Genomic DNA, 19,156 nt, shown 5'->3' on the forward strand with positions numbered 1-19,156 from the left:
TCATTTTAGAAAATTTATATGAAGAGAAAAAGTTTCTCTATGACTACACTTAATATATGACTGTTAAAATTTTGCTGTATGTCATTGTGTATTTTTTCTATGCATTCAAATATTTTATTTAAATAAATCATATTGGGAATGCAGTGAGTAAGAGCTCAGGTTCTACAGTCTGACAGTCCAGGTGATGAATCTCAGCTTTATCACTACTAGGTGTGGAGACTTCAGAAAGTTGCTTCACCTCTGTAATCATAATCATCTCATCTGTAAAGTGGAATATAATAATACTATTTGCCTCATAGGGTTGTTTTAAGGTTTAAATTTTAAAATTCATATAAATCACTCATCACAGAGTTTGAAATATAAGTAATGCTCACTAAATGTTAGCTATTATTATTAAACTGAATAATATTTTAAACTATCTTATTCATTTAATAATATGAACATCTTTACATTATTTTAAATAATCTTATACAACATTATTATTGATTATTGTTTGCTATTCTAATTTGTGGATGTGGCATGATTTTTTCAGCATCCCCTATTATAGCTATTTCAGTTGTTTAATATTTCTGTTCTAAAAACAATGATGTTATGATCTTCTGGAAGTTCAATGTTTTACAGTTTTCTCTTAAACTTAGCAACTTGTATTAATTCTATGTTTGATTAAATTATATGCCGAGATTTTAGGCTATTGACTTGTATAATTTATATGGATACCAGGAAGAGATCTTTTTTGTATCTTGATGAATTCAACTTAATGATATTCTAGAAAAAGCAGTCTTTAGCATTAGCATTTGACTGACTTACTGGCACACATTTAAAAATTATGGATCCAAAGTTGTTTGAAAACTTAACAACATTGAGTATGTATAAGTATTGCACTATGAGGTACTAAATATTAAGGATCACCCCTAGTCTGCCACTTTGTAACATCATTAAAATAGACCTCAGTTTCTATATTTGTAACATCATGATATTAAGTAAAATAGCCCCTAAAGTTTCTTGTCGGTTTATAAATCTATTCCTTTAAAGTAAGTTTCTGTGCTGACTGAATAAATATTACCATTCTCTTTAGCCCCCTCTCTGATATTATATTAATAATTAATATAAAATAATTTACACTTACATTCTATGTTATTTAATAAAGTTAGAGATTGTTGACTGAAAATTTTCTAACTTCTTTTAAGATCTTTTTTATTTAACTCAAGCTGTTTCTGTTAAGTGAAACAATAATTTCTCTTGGTATTCACTAGAGTTCCAGTTACAGGAAGACAGGAAAGTGAGAACTGTAGAAATACAAGAATAGTGAAATTAAGAATACTACCTTTCAATTTCATTTAAGTTTTGATTCTTATAAACTTCTTTTTAATGGTTTGGGGCATGCTTTGTGCAGAAGCAGCTCAACATGAATAACCTGTGCCATCATTATGTCAGCAGTAGAGTTTATTAGATAGAGCCACATATTAAATCCATATAATTAATTAGCCATGTCTTATTCATGACTTTAATAAAGAATATGTCCCAAACTAAACTACTCTCTAGATTTCTAAATTTTTTAAATTATATATATTCTAAAATTGGTCATGTATTTTTCTCACTCAAAACATCAGGATTATCTGCTCTCTCTACTCATTCTACTTTTATTAAAGACAAAACACATGAATTTGGAAACTTAATGAATATTTTAGTTCATATTATATCAAATATTTTGTTTTACTTGACCTTGATAAATCACAACTGAAACAGAATTGTTTTATAATGAAGTACCAGTTGTATTCAAAGGGCTGAAATACAGTGAATTGAAATACCAACCAGTTCCTAAAAAGGATTTTATTCATAGGAGTTTGCTTAAATGTTGAGGTTTCAAGTAAAACTTTTTAAAATGTCCTCCTCCAAATCATAACTATCAAACAATGTATAGCTATACCAGTATACACTGAGTGATATTGATTGGAACATAAATAATTTTTAAGAAAAAAAATTTTATTTTCTGTCATTGATGCCCATACTTAAAAGGGGGGGTGGGGCATAATAAAATAGGATTAAAAATGTTTTTCTCTCTCAGAGTAATTTGGTATAAATTAGATAATTCTAAAAATAAAACAGTTCAGCTCCTAGGACAAACAAACAGAAAAGTTTGTTTAATTTACATAAACTTAATCTAAATTAATAGAAAATATATCAGGAGAGAAAGAGGAGCGATCTACACTAGTCATTTCATAGATGAGAGTCTAAATTTAATGAAAAGACCTGAGATTCAGAGAATTTAATACCAGCTGTGTTTTTTTTCTTAATTTACATTTCTCCACAAAGCCACTGAACCTCTCTAGACCTGAGTTCTCTTATCAATAGAATAAGCACACAAAAATATACAACCTTTTCTCAAAATTTTTCAGCAAAGATCTTGTACTAAAGAGAAATGTGAATGCAACAGCCAGTGATAGTGATATAAGCGCTTACTTTTATGTGGCTTCTACAAGCCTAAACTTTCCTCGAAATATCATATTTTTTAAAAAATTAATACAAAATTGGCTTTCTACTCCAAAATCTATGTTTGCCTCAAAATAACACAAATACTTATTATTGGCAAGAGAGGGTAGGATGAGATAATGTTTTACCATGTTAGCAGTCAAAATTATTTTACAGTGAACTCAGTTTTGAAGAATTGGGCTAAATTGGAGGAAATCAATAACCAGTATTGTATTAGTTTCCAGGCAGTATGTTTTGTTGCATGATAATTCTAGCACCCAAACCTTTATTAAAAGCATGAATACAAACAGCATAGTAGTTTCTCTGCTCTATGGGTCACGTCCTGGTAATTAATCCCTAGTGATAGAGTCCCTAGTAATTAATCCCTGAAGAAAGATTCCAAGAATATTGCAGAAAAAAAGTGATACAGTGCTATGTTTTCAGACTATCTTTAATGAACATTTTGTTAAATATTCTGGCTGAGAGGCATAGTGAAATATTGAAATGGTTTTGATCCTCTGGTTTCTGTCTTTTATAATCTCAGTGAAATGCTTGTAAAAGGATTCCTTCCAGGTAGAAAAATTATTAGTGATAATATTTTTGGTTTTGAAACTGGCATTTTAATTTTCAATATATGTAAATAAACTAATAATTTCATCCATCTCATAATCCCTGCAATTCTTTACATCTAATTCTCAAACTTCATTAATATTGTAATGATCCAATATGGAACAGAAACATTTGCAATTTAACCTTTGTTACTTACTGGTAGAGAATGTTTAGCCTCACAGAAAAGAATGTATAAAATTAGCTAACTTATTAGGCTCTTAAAAACTGCAAAGAATTAATTCATTTTAAGTGCTAATATTTTGTGATTTATTTTAAATTCTTATCAAAGAAAAATAATACAGGTAGTTGGATTAGCTGTGAATTTCTTTTATTTTTCTCCATCATAATTGATGACTAAGGGTTGATTAGAATAAATGAGAGCATTGCATTTTAAAATTTATTTATTTGGCTATTCTCTACTTCTCAAATTTTATGGGACAAATCTTTTTCAAATTCTCTCTGAAGATTTTCAGTATTTGGTATCATTACCTTTTTCAGGAGCCACAGAGAATCACATGGCACTTCTGGCATTGATAACCACAGTGGTTTTCTCAAGTCTTCCTCTTATGATAATTTCAAATTTATAAATCCGATTTATATGAAAGAAAATTGGTGTCAAGTATTGACAAATGAGCTGTTTACTCCAAAAATCTTTCTTTAAATTAGTATTATAGTCTGTGTTTCATGTTTACTATTCAATGGTGACTATCTTCTCTTCTTATAATTTAATCTTTAAGTTTCTGTACTTGCACTTGCAAAGGGAACTGAAATGGTTTAGGAAAAATCCCTTCCATAAATAAATATAATAACAAAATTTATAGATGAAGAGATAGATCTATACATATATGTGCTCTTATAAGTATTAATTTTTGTCCTACCCATTTATTTCTAAGCCTATTAAGGGATTACAACTTTAAACTAGAAATCAGGAACTGCGGATGTTGTGCCTAGTTTTGAATTAGCATCCTATGTAACCTTGAAGAAGTTACCTCATGTTGTTGGACTTGATATAATTTTAAGCCTTCTGCTAATAAAAAAAAAAAGTAGAAAATGGTTTCACTTATTACTTGAAGTCTTCACAGTTTCTGGAAGTTTTCAGAAAGCTGGACAATACACTAGACTATATTTTTGTATGAAAGTATATAGTTTATCTTTGTAATCAAGATATCATGAGTCTCCATTTAAAATGGGAAACCATTTTTGATATAAAGATGTTCTCTGGGGTCAAGAAAATAGCCCAGAGAGTAACTAGGTATTAGGAACTCACTATCTATCCAGAGGCCCTGTCCTATAGGGTAGCCTATATTTGAGAATTCTAAATTTTAGAATTCTGTTTGACAAAGAAGAATGAGAACTGGTGATTATCTTTTGGGCATGACATTCAGTTAATGCTGAAGAATTAGTGAAAACGGCATTGAGTGAAACCAGAAGTTGACGCAATTCTTATGTGCCAAGATGCTTTGTTTTTCAAAATGAAAATTCAATTCTTAGGATTTTTCCTAAGCAATCTCTATATACTATAAAAGATGTCCCAAAAGGGGTAAGACAGACAATCTATAGAGTGCCAAATATAATTTCGTAGCATGGCCAGGTTTCCTTTTTTTCCCAGGGGACTTTAACACTTGGTATCATGTTGATACTTCTCTATTGTCTCCTAATACTAACAGAAGCATCACAGCTAACTTGACCTGTGCTGGTCAGAGTGCAGACCATCATTCAGCACATGTAGGAATCTACTTGATCTAAAATGTCTTTTTCCTTCTCCCCCCATCCTTTTGTCTTCCTCTTTAAACAAAATATTATATGTCATTACAGTGCTATTAAAAAGCAAAGGATTAGTATCTGCCATGACAAAGTAACAGCAGGGCATAAGGGGGATAAATGGTAATAAAAAAATACACTAAAAAAACCTATTTTTTTAATAAACTATTACAAGTCCATACCTCATCTGATAAAACACTGTGTTAAGAATCTTCCTTTTCTCATTTATATAGTTATTTAAAACAAGTTTTTAAAATTGCAACTTTATTTTCCCCTCTTACCTAAGAGGAAAATTCAACTGAAATACAGAAAGCTTTGAGGAAGTGACTGTATCTGACACTGGTCTGGCATTAAAATTTTCTCATTGGGCAGCATAATTGTTTAATTAGGAATCCTAGTGACAGCTGAATAACCTCAGTGCTTGGGTCAGCAAGCAGAGGAGCTTCACTCTGTCACCTATTAAGAATGATGCTTGTCAGGACTGATCTTTCCACTTGGGAAACCTTCATATTTCTAATCATATCATTGATGTTTTCTGATATTACAATGGAATAGACACTAAAACACTGAAAGAGACAAAGTTCTGTGCATAGGTCTATTTGTAATTCTTTGTTTTTCATAAACCAAATGCAAATGTAACACTACTCCAGATACTGCTTCATCAGAAATCTCCAAGATAACTGAACGTAAGTGCCCGTTTCTTCATCTCAGGAATAGTGCCATGACAGTGATTGAATTCTAGTGGCCAGCCTATTTGCAGAGCATGTCTTATGGCGTCTGGGTTAGTTAACTCCTTGACCTCCCTAAGAGGTACCTCAAAGAGTCAATTGATGTTTTTGCATGTGTTACTTACTAATGCATAGAAAATTTTTTAAGTTCACTTTTTCTTTATTCTGTCTTTTTTACCCATCTTCCCTCATTGTAGCAAATTAGACGGCCGGATGAAAGCAAAGGAGTTGCTAGTAGAGTTGGATCCCTCAAAGTAAATATGTTTCTAACATTTTTTGGCAAGATTTTGTCTATAGCCTACACTTCTTCCTTTTTGGAGGGTGGTGGGAGGAAAGGGGCTTTTTCCATTTTTCACCATCCCATTTTTTTTTTATTTTAATATTTTTATTGGCTGTTGGGTCATATTTTTTGTTTGTTTCAGCTACACATAGAGCAACCAGCTGAAGGCAAGCTGCCAAATAACTAGCTTTGAATGGCACCACAAACAAGAAAAAGGGCAACTGCCTCATTACAGGTGCCTATAATTCGGGGTTTTAGAGTAAACCGTTCCTCTGACTGATGTCACTATGTGTTAAGTTCCTGTTATACAGAGAACTAATATTAATTTAGAGAATATTATCTTTCCTTTCTACATTTTTTTTTTGTAAAAAGTAATTAAATGTTATGTTAGTGTCATTACTATTTGTAATTTATTCCAGGGAGATACTTATTATGAGTTAATAACATATATTTTATACATATATATATAAAATCTTAAGAATTAGAAATTTTATATGATGCTAGTATAATGGACTCAAATATAGCTAACAGTATTTAAGCACTCTTAATCCCCTTTGTTTTATATTTTTTCAGTTAAAAATTTGATGTAAGAGTGAACAGAAACAATCTATATCTAATGTTTGCCCATTCATGTATGTGATCTGCTAATATACAACTTAAAGATTTCTGATCTGATGGTCCCATTTGCTAGTTGTTAAATATCCTGGGCACTTGATACTCTAACATTTAATCACAATGAAAAGGTAAACAAGTTATCACTCTTAAGAAATATTGACATAGTCATTGAGAACTTTAAATGCTGCCACTATCAATGCAAAATGGAAAATTTGAATTTTATAGTATACAGAGGAATCTTCCTCCAAATTAATGAATTCTTGTATCTCAATCCCATTCGTCCTTACAACAGTCGTAGGTGTTAAATTAACCAATATAACAGGTATTTCACTGCACTGGGATGTCCCCAAAATTCAGTAATTACCATGATGCCTAATATTAAGTCATTTCAAAATTTTACATACCTTCAATTTATGTCCATTTAACAGTTTATGAAGCACTGATTTCTGCACTCTTTCCTCTCCTTGCCTCTTCTGCCTTCTTAATTTAACTTTTTTTGTCTGTTTATTTGTGTGTGTGCCAAGCACGTGAGTGCCCATGAATGAAGGTGTGTCTGTATGTTTGTGTCCTTTATTCCAGACAAGCCATCCTCTCTGTTCTCTAACACTGCTATAAACTGGGTAGCATTTTTTAAATGTTATTTTACTAAGGATAATCAGAAGGGATGGGAAGTAGTGATTATATTCCTATTTCAAAAAATGAGGCAAGGTGAAATTCAGTCAGAAAAATATGAGTTTATGTATCCTGATGATGTAACAGTAGCATTCCTCACTGTCTTCCTGTGAGGTATCATATTTTACCTTTGTCTTGAAGGAGAGGTAAATCTGTAGTAGTTCAGACAATGGATTAGGATTCAGACTCAAGCAATAATGTGCAGAGCAACATAACTTTTTGGAAATTACTGATAGTGAAATAAAGATCAAATGGCATCCATAACTGCAGCACCATCTGCTATAAACTAGATTGTGTGTGTGAGTGTATGTGTGTTTAATTACCTCTACATTCAGCTTTTGGGTGTATAGAACCTCAAATTATAATTGTACGCTTATGGTTTTAAGTATATATAATATGATTATGTATATACACACATTATATATAAGGCAAAAGATACATTTTAGAGTTCAGTCAGTTTAATATGGATGCAGCCTAAATCAAAAAGTGTGTTTGGGAAAGAAAGGCAAATTTCATAATTTTAAAATATATTTACTCCATAGTTCTACCAAAGAGAAATAATTTAAGTAAATCTCTAAAGGATTATAAGGATAGTTACAGGATTTATTTTCCATAATGCTGTGGGGAGACAAGATGCAATAATTAAAAGAAAATGTTGGCTTCCTAGTCACGGGTTTATTGAGCATGTATTCTTGTTTTATACAAATATCTTTGATGTGTTGAAATGTTTGCCAAAGGCAGTGAGAAATGTATAATGCTATGATCTTATTTTTAAAAGGAAAAAGGAAAACTGAAAAGAGAACAAGTTGCTTTTTCAATTCATTTTCTGATGTTTACATGTAGCTCCATCGAAAGCTGGAGGAGCTCAGAGATCACCTAGAAGGCAATGTGAAAGGATACTCTCTCAGAGTAAATGTACGATTTCACTCGGTGATTTTTTTTCCCTAAACTTATGCTGACTGGTAATTCCAAATCTGATTGGTTTGTCCTCTCATCTCCATCTTTTTCACTTTCTGTCTCTTTTCTCCCTTTTTCTTTCCTAGTTGCAGCTTCATGCTCTTGTTTGTTCATGAAATAAAGATTAAATTGGCAGAGCAGAGGACCCTTAAGCCACACTAATGTTGAGGTTGATTTAATAACATTCTGACTTTGTTGCAAAATAAAAACTTTCTTTGCAAAATATGTGTTTGTTATACAATTACATAATTTTCTGGGGCTCTTTCCATTAGACTTCATTTGGAGCCTTTCTGTTGACGATTTCTTCTGTCCCCGTTGGACATGTCTGCAAAATTGTAAATTATGGGCTGGATCCAAGCTGTAGAGCTTTATGATCTAATTTCTATTGTCAAGGAAAATAATCGGTGTTAGAGAAGTATCATAGTTATTGTGGCAAGTAGACTTTCTTTTTTTTCAGAATTAATAGACTTTTCTCGACTCAGATTCTTTTTTTTTTATTAACTGCAAGATATTTTTTGTTTAAAACTAAGAAACCATCATGTAATGTCTTACAAATACTTGAGATAAAGGGTAATAGACTCAAGATAACACTTTGAAGGAGGACAACACCTTTTAGCCACTAAATACTGTACATATATAATATAATCATAGATAAAATAGTATTTTGTGACCATTAGTTCAGACTCAGAGTGTTTTGCTCTTCTGATTATACCTTTTTCAAGAAATATGGAAATATATCTCTAAAATGGCATGTAGGATAAATATGGCAGAAGAAACAGTAAATTATTGTAGTAAATAATTTCTGGCTCTGTTTAGCCCTAACCTCCAATTCCTGATGCTTTTTAGAAACTTCCTGTGAATTCTAGTCATGTTTTACTTCTCCCAAGATTATTGCCATACATTTAATTCATTTTGCTATAATAGTCTTATTATAAAGGGTAGAATAAAAAATAATAGTGATATAATAATTCTCTGGTTTCTCAGCTTGTTTTTAATTATATACCACACAAAGTTACGTATATCTCTGTATTAAAATTTTTATTACTGAAGTCCAATGTTTTTTTTATTAATATCAGTCATTAAATTCTAGTCGCTAAACAGAGAAGGAAAGTATAACAAATGTCTCAGTTTCTACTTCTTTCTTTTGAGCCAGTTCTTCTTTTGTATTCACATTCTTACAGAATTTTAAAAATCATCCATAATCAGCTTCAGAATATATTCCACTGTTTAAAAAATTAGCATAAATTTTATGACTAAATTAGTCTAAACATACCTAGATATATTCTTAAGTACCACTAAAAATATTCTGATTATAATAATTAATATATGTATTTAGTGTCATACTCTTCCCCTAACCAAACCAAGACTAGAAAATTGAGACTTGCTCAGGTCAGTGTTAGATTAGAGTTAACTAAAAAGTTCTGTGCTTTGCAAATTAGTTTATCTCATGCCACTCTTCAATTTCTTTTTTTTCAACACTTATACTGCATAGTGCATAATGGCTAATCTCAGTGTCTTCTTCTTTTGTTTCATTTCACGGGGTCATTCCCTTTTTTCTGAAAAGATTGACTAGAGGTATATCATTCTAAAATTTCTTTTTACTAGAAAAGCATAGGAAAAAAACTATCTAAAAGCAAATTGTGTCTTCTCTAGAGAATTGAGCTAAGATGCAAAACAATATTTAGCTAAATGTTGTTTCTCTCCTTTCCCTTGAATTCCTACTATCCCAGAATGCCTTAAAATATCTTACATATTAAAAACTGTTGATTAGAAGTAGAAAAAATTTATTCTCAGTACAATAGGCTATATAAACAGATTTTATTTCTGCTGTAAAAAGAGCTAAATTGGCAGATAGTGACCATTAAATTTTGTGAAAATTTATTATAGGAGTTCATACACAGTAACAAATCTATGGGTGCCTTTTAATTCATTGGAACATTGCTAAATATTTCAATGAGAGGAAAAATTAAGAACCATGTTGCCACTTAAATATTTTATTTAATAGTTGTAGAAGGTGAGACATCAGTCAGAAGTTTGGGATAAGGACTTCATTAAATCATTGCTGCTTCAGTTGGTATTATTTACACAATATGTTTTTTAGAGAGAAAAGAACCTTGCATTCTTATTTATTATGAATAATCAATGACATAAAATAGAGTATTCTGTTAAAATATAATCTTTGAATATTATTTAGATACTTCCTTATCCTTCATTTACTCCTCTGTACCAAAAAGTAGGACTTATTAGATTCTTGATCCAAAATTAAGAATTTATCATTTTTTTCTATACATTGTACAAAGCTGAAGTATTCTAAACCACCAGTGTATTTTTATTAATATTAATAATAAAATTATTATTTTGTACTGAAGCAGAGTTTGCCTAATTTAATAACTACAAATCCTTAGATAATGTGTTGAGAATAATGACAAGAATAAAACCATATAAAGGAAAAAATTATTTTTCCATTTAATCGAATGTATGAATCTAGTAAGAATATTAACAGTAATTCACAAGACTGAAGAACATTGTAAACAGTGTTGAAAACTGGAAAAAAGCCCTGACTGGTGTGGGTCAGTGGGTTGAGCATCATCCCAGAAACTGAAAGTTCACCAGTCCCAATTCCTGGTCAGGACATATGCCTGGGTTGTGGGCCAGGTCCCCAGTTTGGGGTGTGGGGTAGGCTACCAATTGAAGTTTATCTCACACATCAATGTTTCTCTTCCTCCTCCTCTCTCTAAAAATAAATGAAAATAAAATTTTTAATAAAAAAAAAATTAGAAAACATGAGATAAGAAAAGGCAGACTAACATTGTTTAAAATATAAATCAAGGTATATTTGTAAAATTGAAGCTAATTAGTTTAAAAATGGGATCCCGGAAAGCTTGAATATCAAAATATTTAGAAGAAAATTACATAAATTCTCATGAAATGACAAGTAGAAAGCAAAAAGAGGAGTAAAAATACCTCAAAGCCATAAATTTTGTATTTTCACTCAGTTTATGTAATATGATAGTAAATTTCTATTCAGCTACAATTATGTACAGATAAGTAACCAAATATGTTAATTTTAAAGGCTTTCACAGACAATGAAAGGGAAGATGGCTTATGAAGACAGATTATTGGCATGAAGTGAACTAAAAAGAAAGGTGATGCAGTAGAAAGAATATGATAATTATAAGTATTATGCTACACAGATAAAAAAAGGTGGTATTATTTGAAGTGAAAATGTTAAGGGAAGAATTATCACTTAAAATACGATGACGTGTATTTTAGTAGGTTTAAGAAAAATACCAGAATCGTGTCAGAAAGTAATGTCTTTTGAATAATGACTTTTAATTGTTTAATGATAACTTGAATGCCAAAATAAGACTGGTATGAAATAGGCCTAATATAGATAATGAATTAAATGGTTCTGGCTTTATAGATCTTTTAATATCAGTATTTTCATTTCAGCCTTAGTTCTGAATTACTTCTTATATTCATGGATTTGTTTTTCTTGTACTTTTATATTCATCAAATTAATGCTATAACTCAGGAGTCAGCAAATTACAGCCCTTGGGCCAAATCCTGTTTCTCTTTTGTGGGCCCACAAGCTAGGGATGATTTTTGCATTTTTAAATGATGGAGGAAAAAAACCAAAAGAGCACCATTTCATGACATATGAAATTCTAATTTCAGTGTCCAATAGTGAAGTTCTATCAAAACGCAGCCACACTCATTTATTTGCATATAATCAATCTATGGTTATATTTGCACTGTAACAGCAGAGTTGAACAGTCGCTGTTACAGTGCAAAGACACACAAAATCTAAAATATTTACTATCTGATCATTTACAGAAAACATTTGCCCAGAACTCCTATAACTGGTTAGTGTCAATATAACACTGACAAATAAATGAATATAGTAGAGACAGTGTAAAATTATCTTCCTCTTAAAGCTTGAAAAAAGGAGAGCTGCCCATTTTTCTAGGGATGCTTGCAGATCATTCTGCAGGAAAGCACAGGTTAAAGAGTTGCTCCTCTGAAATCTTCCACCTTTACATTTTTATTCTTTCTTTTCACATTATTTTTTTTCCTAACTACTCTCTTGACATCACACACACACACACAGTAAAACTCACTGTGGAATTGTATTAAACCTTTCAAATATAAAACTATCATATGGAAGAAGTAATTATAAATTCCTCTTTTTGGTGGGACCCCTTCATGTATAAAGATAAATTCCATGCTTACTCTTTTAAACTTTTTTAAATGTGTTTTAAAGTATTTTTGCTGTATACATTGCATTTCTTTTGTTTATTCATTATTTCTTGATGAAGATACTTCCACTGAAGAGTATGATCAACTTTTGACATCTACTGAATTTCCTATTTCATCTCACCTAAAATCATACCTTCTCTCTATAAGAAATTTCATACAAATGTGAAAGACACCCTGACAGGAACAATAACGTCATATCTTAATATACAGCACTTAAAAAGCTAAAAGGTATCTGCATTGAATCAGCCAACTTTTTCTGAGGTGAGGAAGAATAACTGAACATTAGTCCTTAGGTAAATGAACATTCAGTAGCTTTTAAATAAGTACACATCAGTTTGTATACTCCACTTTCTTTAGTCAGATTTCTATGTCTTCATTCGGTTTTTGTATATAGAATATTGTTTGAGCAGTTTAAGTCTTCCTTTTTTGATATTTTGGCATTTACTCATATTAATAATATGCATTTAGTTTCTAATAATTATGTAACATTCTGAGTACCTTGATAGATGATGTCTTATGAATGTGATCAGACTGTAGTAATGACAAAGATGGCGCTAAATCAGTTTTAGGGTTGTCTCTTTGGAAAACAGACTAATTTTGCTACCTTTCACTTGTTAGAATCCACTTAACATGTAAAGTTAATCAATGCAATTCTGAGGTTTCAGTTCTACTGAAAAATAACAAAAATTTATCTTCGTACTAAAAAGTTCTCATTTAATATTTATAAAATCACCTACAATAGCTTATGACATCATCTGTGAGGTGTTTAATGCTTACTGAAGAATTGCCCTTCTCAGAACTCTATACAAAAATAAAGTACTAATAAAAGATCTCCTTGACAAGCAATAAAAAGTGGAGAACTAAGAGGCAAGGAAAGACAAAACTCAAACTGTTTTCAAACATAAAGTTTTTCAGTTTTATGAGTATAGGTATAGAAACAGAACAAACATGCAAAGCAAGGTTTTCTTAGAACTGGTATCTTGCTAAAGAAAATCAGATGTGCATGTGGTTGAAAAAAAGGTGTGATTTCTTAGTATGTATAGAATTGACCATAATTTAGAAACTAGTTCAAAGTAACCCATTAAGTGGCAGTCATACATTTTATTACAAATTTTTGTAATGGGAAGTAAAACCTTATGAATATTATTTCACATGGTTCCGTTTTTTATTAAGGATAGGATAAAAGAGTTTGTGTGTTCATTCATCCACTAACCACTTATTGAGCGCCTACTGCATTTAGCTGTGCTGGGTTCTGGAATGCAGTTAAAGATCAAATCAAATAATAAGGGTATTTCTGATTCCTTCATTTTCACATTTCCTATACCTTCATTCTCCCACCCTAGCTTTGTATTTTGGAACTTCATGAAGAATTTTGTAACTAGAGTTTGCATACTTAAAAACTTACCTCGCACGGCATTGTGACAGCCTACAAAAAGAAGAAGCCACCGAATTGAACCTGACAGTATGACAACCTAGAAAGAAAAAAACAGGCCAGAAACTTATCAGTTCAAAGTCACAGAGATAGAACATGGTTTTAAATATAAAATAGTTGTTTCAAAAAATGAAACATTGGAATGTTCTAATAAAAGACAGATCTGGAGAAGAGTTTGTGTTAGGTTTTCTTACCTTTATTCAGTGTTGATATTGGCAGAGAGAGATTGACTCAGTAATACTGTGAATGAAATAGTAGAAACAAGAAATCAGAGTACTGGCTGGCTTTGGTGCCCATTTTAAAGAATTAACAGGAACATGTACAGTAGAGTCACCCCGTAAATAATGTCTTAGGTAGTTTGCTAATGTTAAGCCAGTGAAGATCAGTATGCTACCATAGGAAAGGTGACCAGCTCTGTTTTCCTGTTAACCTAAACAAACATCTTTTCAGCAAGATTGTACCAGATTCTGATCAGAGGGAGTCATCTTCATCATGGAATTTTTTTTATAAGGCAGGTGTTTTTTTTTTTTATCACAAGGTCTCCTCAAATAGCTTGAACCTTGAGATTTCAAACTCAAGAGTCTTCTTTTAAGGCTGTTTTGTTATCTGGCAAGTGTGTTGGTGATGGAGCCATCTAAACTTCTGAGACCCTTACTATGCTATCATTTCCTCTTTAACAGTGTTTTCTTTTCCCCACTGCAAAACCAGGCTCGGCTTCCCTCGTGTTCATCTACCTATAGTGTATCTGAGGTATACTTTGCACGTGTTTTACTACATGGTCAAAAACATGCTCGCCCTCACCATTTTTCTTATTTTATTTTTCTTTTGCCTTAATTTATTTTGCCTTGCACTTTGCATTTGGCTGAGAGGGGAAAAGTAAGCTGTTTTAGGGGAAAATTTCTACATTTTTATACTGCACTGTTTCTGAGTAACTTTTTTCTGGCAATCACTATATCACATTGAAGTGGTTAAAGCCCAAATAGCCAACTGAATTATGACCACCACCTTAATTACATAGAGATTCCTTTGAACCAAGTAATTTGTTATTAAACTTATATTGGCTAAAGACAAAGATTCCAGTTTGCAGACCTGTATAGGTCTGTCTCTGGTAGCTGAAGATTTACATTACATTAGTGAGAACTCTGCCTCATTAACCATAGAAACAAGAAAGTATCCAAACTGATTATTAAGCTAAAGATAACAATTTTCCTATTTTTATGTAAAACAGAAGATTTACTCCCTTTTAAAAAGCTAATTTTCTTACTTTTGTATTTTTGTAAAGGTTTTATAAGCTAGAAGAGCCTATATTCATAAAATTCGTGTTCTTTTTACAAAATATTTTATATGAAATTTGACCTTGATGTTCTTTGCCTTTGTAGGGGTTTCATTTCTTATTCTTACTGTGTTAAACCATAGCATAAATGGGTTTTCTGTTTTTATAAGCCAGATTTATTGAAATATTATTAACTGATTTTGAATATTATTTCCAAAGCAAGGGTACTGTTGAGTATCTAAAAGGAAAGAGTAAATATCTCAAAATATGACTAGTAAATGAAAGGACTTGAATAGCCTATAAATTTTAAGATCTTTATTGGTTACTTAAGACATAGAACATTTCTATATATATTTACTCTGTGCAGGCCCAACAGAAATGTTATCTTGTAATGTTATGCAAAATAAAAGTAAAAATAAAAAAACAGAAAGATGGCACTATCTAAAATGCCAGGTAGTATATGCAGGCAACAGGCAGAATATCATCTTTTGACTTTAAATTTTAAGAAAAAGTCTTGAATGAATAACATGACTAAAACAATAGTCTCACAGAGTTTCATTTATTGAGCCATCTTCTTGAATGTTTTTCTTTTGCAAGTTGCAACTGTTACAGATATTTTTCTCTTAAAACTGATTTTGTGAACAATTAATTTCTTCTTGAAATACTAATTTGTAGAGAGAAGCAAAGTAATGAAAGACAAATGAATTGCTCGTGACTCAGCAAAGGCTTTTGAAAGAGGAGATTGCTATCTCATCACGTTTTTCATAGGTCTTTTCTTAGTTTCCCAGGATTACGATTCCCAGTGTAAAAAATATATAACCCATTTCTTTCTGCCACTTCATCCAGGCAATTCTCCATTTCCCATGAGAGTGTGTAAGAAGTCCAGCATTGGCATCATCTCCAATCACAGCCTACAACAGCCATCAGGGTATTGCTTTCTCTGTCACAGCATGTGTGCAGGAGGGCTCTCAGGTTGGAATGTGGAGCTGGTTTCTGGGGGACGGGGTCCTGTATGCTGTGGCATTTCCTCCGTAGCACTTGGGTCTTAAATGAACTCTGGTGTTATCTGGATTTGTTTCTTTCATCGTGATATATGAGCTTTATTTATTTGTCATGAAGTGTGTTTCTCTCTTTGTCATTTGTGGTAGGGTTTCTATATTCCACTCAACACCAATACCATGAAGAACTCCTTAGGGAATCTAATATTCATGATAATCATCTGGACAGAAATAACTTTTTATAATCGTTCTCTATTTCATCTTAAATTGGTAAATGATTGTTTCACAAAAGTTTAGACTATAAACCTTAATAATTAGAATTTCAGGAATGTCCTCATGTTTTTCATATGCAAGCCTCTTGATGGGACTGTTGGTAAAGTGCATTTTTTATTTTATAACATCACTATGGAGGTAGCCAAACCATCATTGCTCAGTCTCTTCTTTCCCTCATATTTACCTCATCTTTACTTACCTTCACTACTGTAGAAATAAATTCTCCAACCCCTAATGCAACATGTTGGCTTTACCAATCGCATGTCATATCTTCTGTGGCATTCATAAAACAAAAAAATAATAAGCCTTGTTCAAAAATAAATTCATCCATGAGTTGTACAAGAACAAGATAATTTCTAACCTTGCTACCTGGCTAATACTGCTCAGCAAATGTTACTCCACGTAATTGATGACTCCTTTGTAAAAAATACAGTTCTCTTAGCTATATGATAAGCTCTATGTTTATCTCATTTATTTTATCTTAATTAATCTTCACTATAGCTCATTTGGAAAATATATTACTGTCATCCTCATTTTACAGATAAGATAAGGGTCAAAGAGTTTAACTATCTTACCCAAAATCATAAAAGCTGTCAAAGGTGGTAAAAAATATATTTTTAGATACCATGGTTTCTGCTGTTCAGGATTTATTAAAAGTCATGAGCTCTCTGAATGTCATGCAGTAGTCTTATATTTTAATAGTATATATTTACCTGGTTTAGGTTCATTATACAATTTTGAGTGATATTTTAGGAGAGGATATAGATGTATCTATAAGATAGAAAACTTTAATTCAAGGAAATGTTAGATGTCCCTTTGTGTAATTTATTGTTATTATTTTTGTAATAATTTAATATGTATTTGTTGAGTATCTATTATGCCTTATTTAAATATAATTATAATCTGCTAGATATTTATTGACCTATGGAATTGGTTTCACATTTAGAATGCATAAAAATATCATGAGTACTTCCCTGACTGGTGTTGGCTCAGTGGGTTGAGCATAATCCTGCAAACCGAATTGTCGCAGATTTGAATCCTGGTCAGGGCACATGCCTGGTTTGTGGGATAGGTCCCCAGTTCAGGGCTGCAAAAAGCAACACATCAATGTTTCTCTCCCTCTCTCATTCCCTCCTTTCCCCTCTCTCTACAAATAAATAGAATCTTTTAAAAATGTATCATGAATATAATGAGATTACTGTCTGAGGTTATACACTATTGTTCATCCCTTCAAGCCGCATGAAAAAAATGGCAGAACTCACCTTCCAATTTTCTAACTAACCTTCAACTTTGTTCCATCAGAGTACCAGCAGTGTTCATTTTTTAAAATACTTCGAAAAAAATCACTTCAGAATTTTCTCAGCTTAAATGAAAATCAGAATTAGTACTGTCTTCTGGTAGGAAAGTGCTCTTTTCTGACATATAAGGATGGGTAAACATAGGTTTCTGTTGTGGGTACATGAAACAGTTTATTCTTGCATTATTATTAATTATTGTATTATTTACATGTGTTACAACTATAAACCTATGTTTGCTCACCCCTATATTTGCAAAGCTGGAATATGCACTAGATATAAATCTTTAATGATTTGTGACAGTGTCTAGACCAAAAAAATTAATAAACATTGAATCCTTTAAGACCTATATTTAATGTCTTGGATTTCCCAGTAGTAAGGTTGATTTAGATAATTTGAAATTTTGAAGCTAAATTGATTTTTTTCTGTTGAGTGAACAAAGACTGAAACTTCATTATATTTTTATTTAGTGCTTAAGAACTTAGCTACCTAAAGAAAAGGAGGCATTTTTAAGTTGTAGCATGCACAACAGTTGCATTTTGAACTCTTAACACACTTTTAGAACATCAACTCTGATCTACACAAACCTCAACTGACTGACAGTTCGGAGCTGCTGCAAATGGAAGTTTCAGTTGACTTGCAGATAGTAGAACTATATATTGGAGGAAGGAAAGAAGGAAGGGAAAGAAGAAAACTGGATTTTAAGAACTGTAGCATTTCCTGTTTAAAAAGAACAAACAAGTTCATTTTTAAAATACCAACAGGACCACAAACTTTAAAATAGAAAAAACTGTTAAGAATAATACAGGAAAGGATGAAGCCAAAGAACTTATATGCACGACCCCTGGACATGAACTAAGGGGGGTGGGATTGCTGGAGGGAAGGGGGTACTGGGCAGAGGGGAGCAAAGGGAAAAAAAAACTTGGGACTACTGTAACAATATAATCAATAAAATATACTTAAGAAAAAATAGAAAAAACTGTAATAAAATAAAGATTCATAAAATAAACATTCTACACTGTCAGATAATCACCTAAGATTTTCTATTATATAAAATCCCACAGAAAATTTTTAATAATTGATTTACCATTTATTTCAGTATATTTTCTGTATTGTTCCACTCTTTCCTTTCACTTTATGTGTGCTATTTTTATGCTGTTTGTATATAATAGTTGGGAATTTAGAGATAGTGTAAATCTCTTAGAAATATATCTTTTTTAAACACTACAACTGCTGCTAGCAAAGTTTCTCAACTCCTACCTCACTTTTGAATTTTTCAAAAACAAATTGGAATGTATAAATTGTTTGGGTCACAAATTAAAAAATTAAGTACGTCTCTCTTTCTCTAACATTCACGTAGGATATATATATATATATATATCTTCTCCATTCTCCATCATGGAAATAGCAATGAAGAAAGACCATAAAATAGTTATATAGAACTCCAACTTTATACAAATACAGATTAGCTTATTGTCATGATGTTATCATTTTACAAATGAAATAGATTAATGAGAAATACAGTTACAGCCCA

General features: G+C 31.5%; 1 protein-coding gene across 8 annotated transcripts in view; it reads left to right on the forward strand.

Moving 5' to 3' along the window:
- GPHN (gephyrin) overlaps window positions 1-19,156 on the forward strand; it is a 414,033-nt gene that overhangs the window by 255,520 nt on the left and 139,357 nt on the right. For 4 of the 8 annotated variants that reach the window (XM_090271004.1, XM_090271010.1, XM_090271005.1 and 1 more), the window contains one exon: window positions 5,765-5,821. The exons of the other annotated variants lie outside the window; for them this stretch is intronic. In XM_090271004.1, the coding sequence (XP_090127130.1) occupies window positions 5,765-5,821 (57 nt within the window). The remainder of the gene's footprint in view (window positions 1-5,764; window positions 5,822-19,156) is intronic. 8 annotated transcript variants of the gene reach the window in all.

Source organism: Furipterus horrens, unplaced genomic scaffold (genome assembly GCF_987537825.1).
Source record: "Furipterus horrens unplaced genomic scaffold, mFurHor1.1.pri manual_scaffold_3, whole genome shotgun sequence".
Taxonomy (NCBI): Eukaryota; Metazoa; Chordata; class Mammalia; order Chiroptera; family Furipteridae; genus Furipterus; species Furipterus horrens.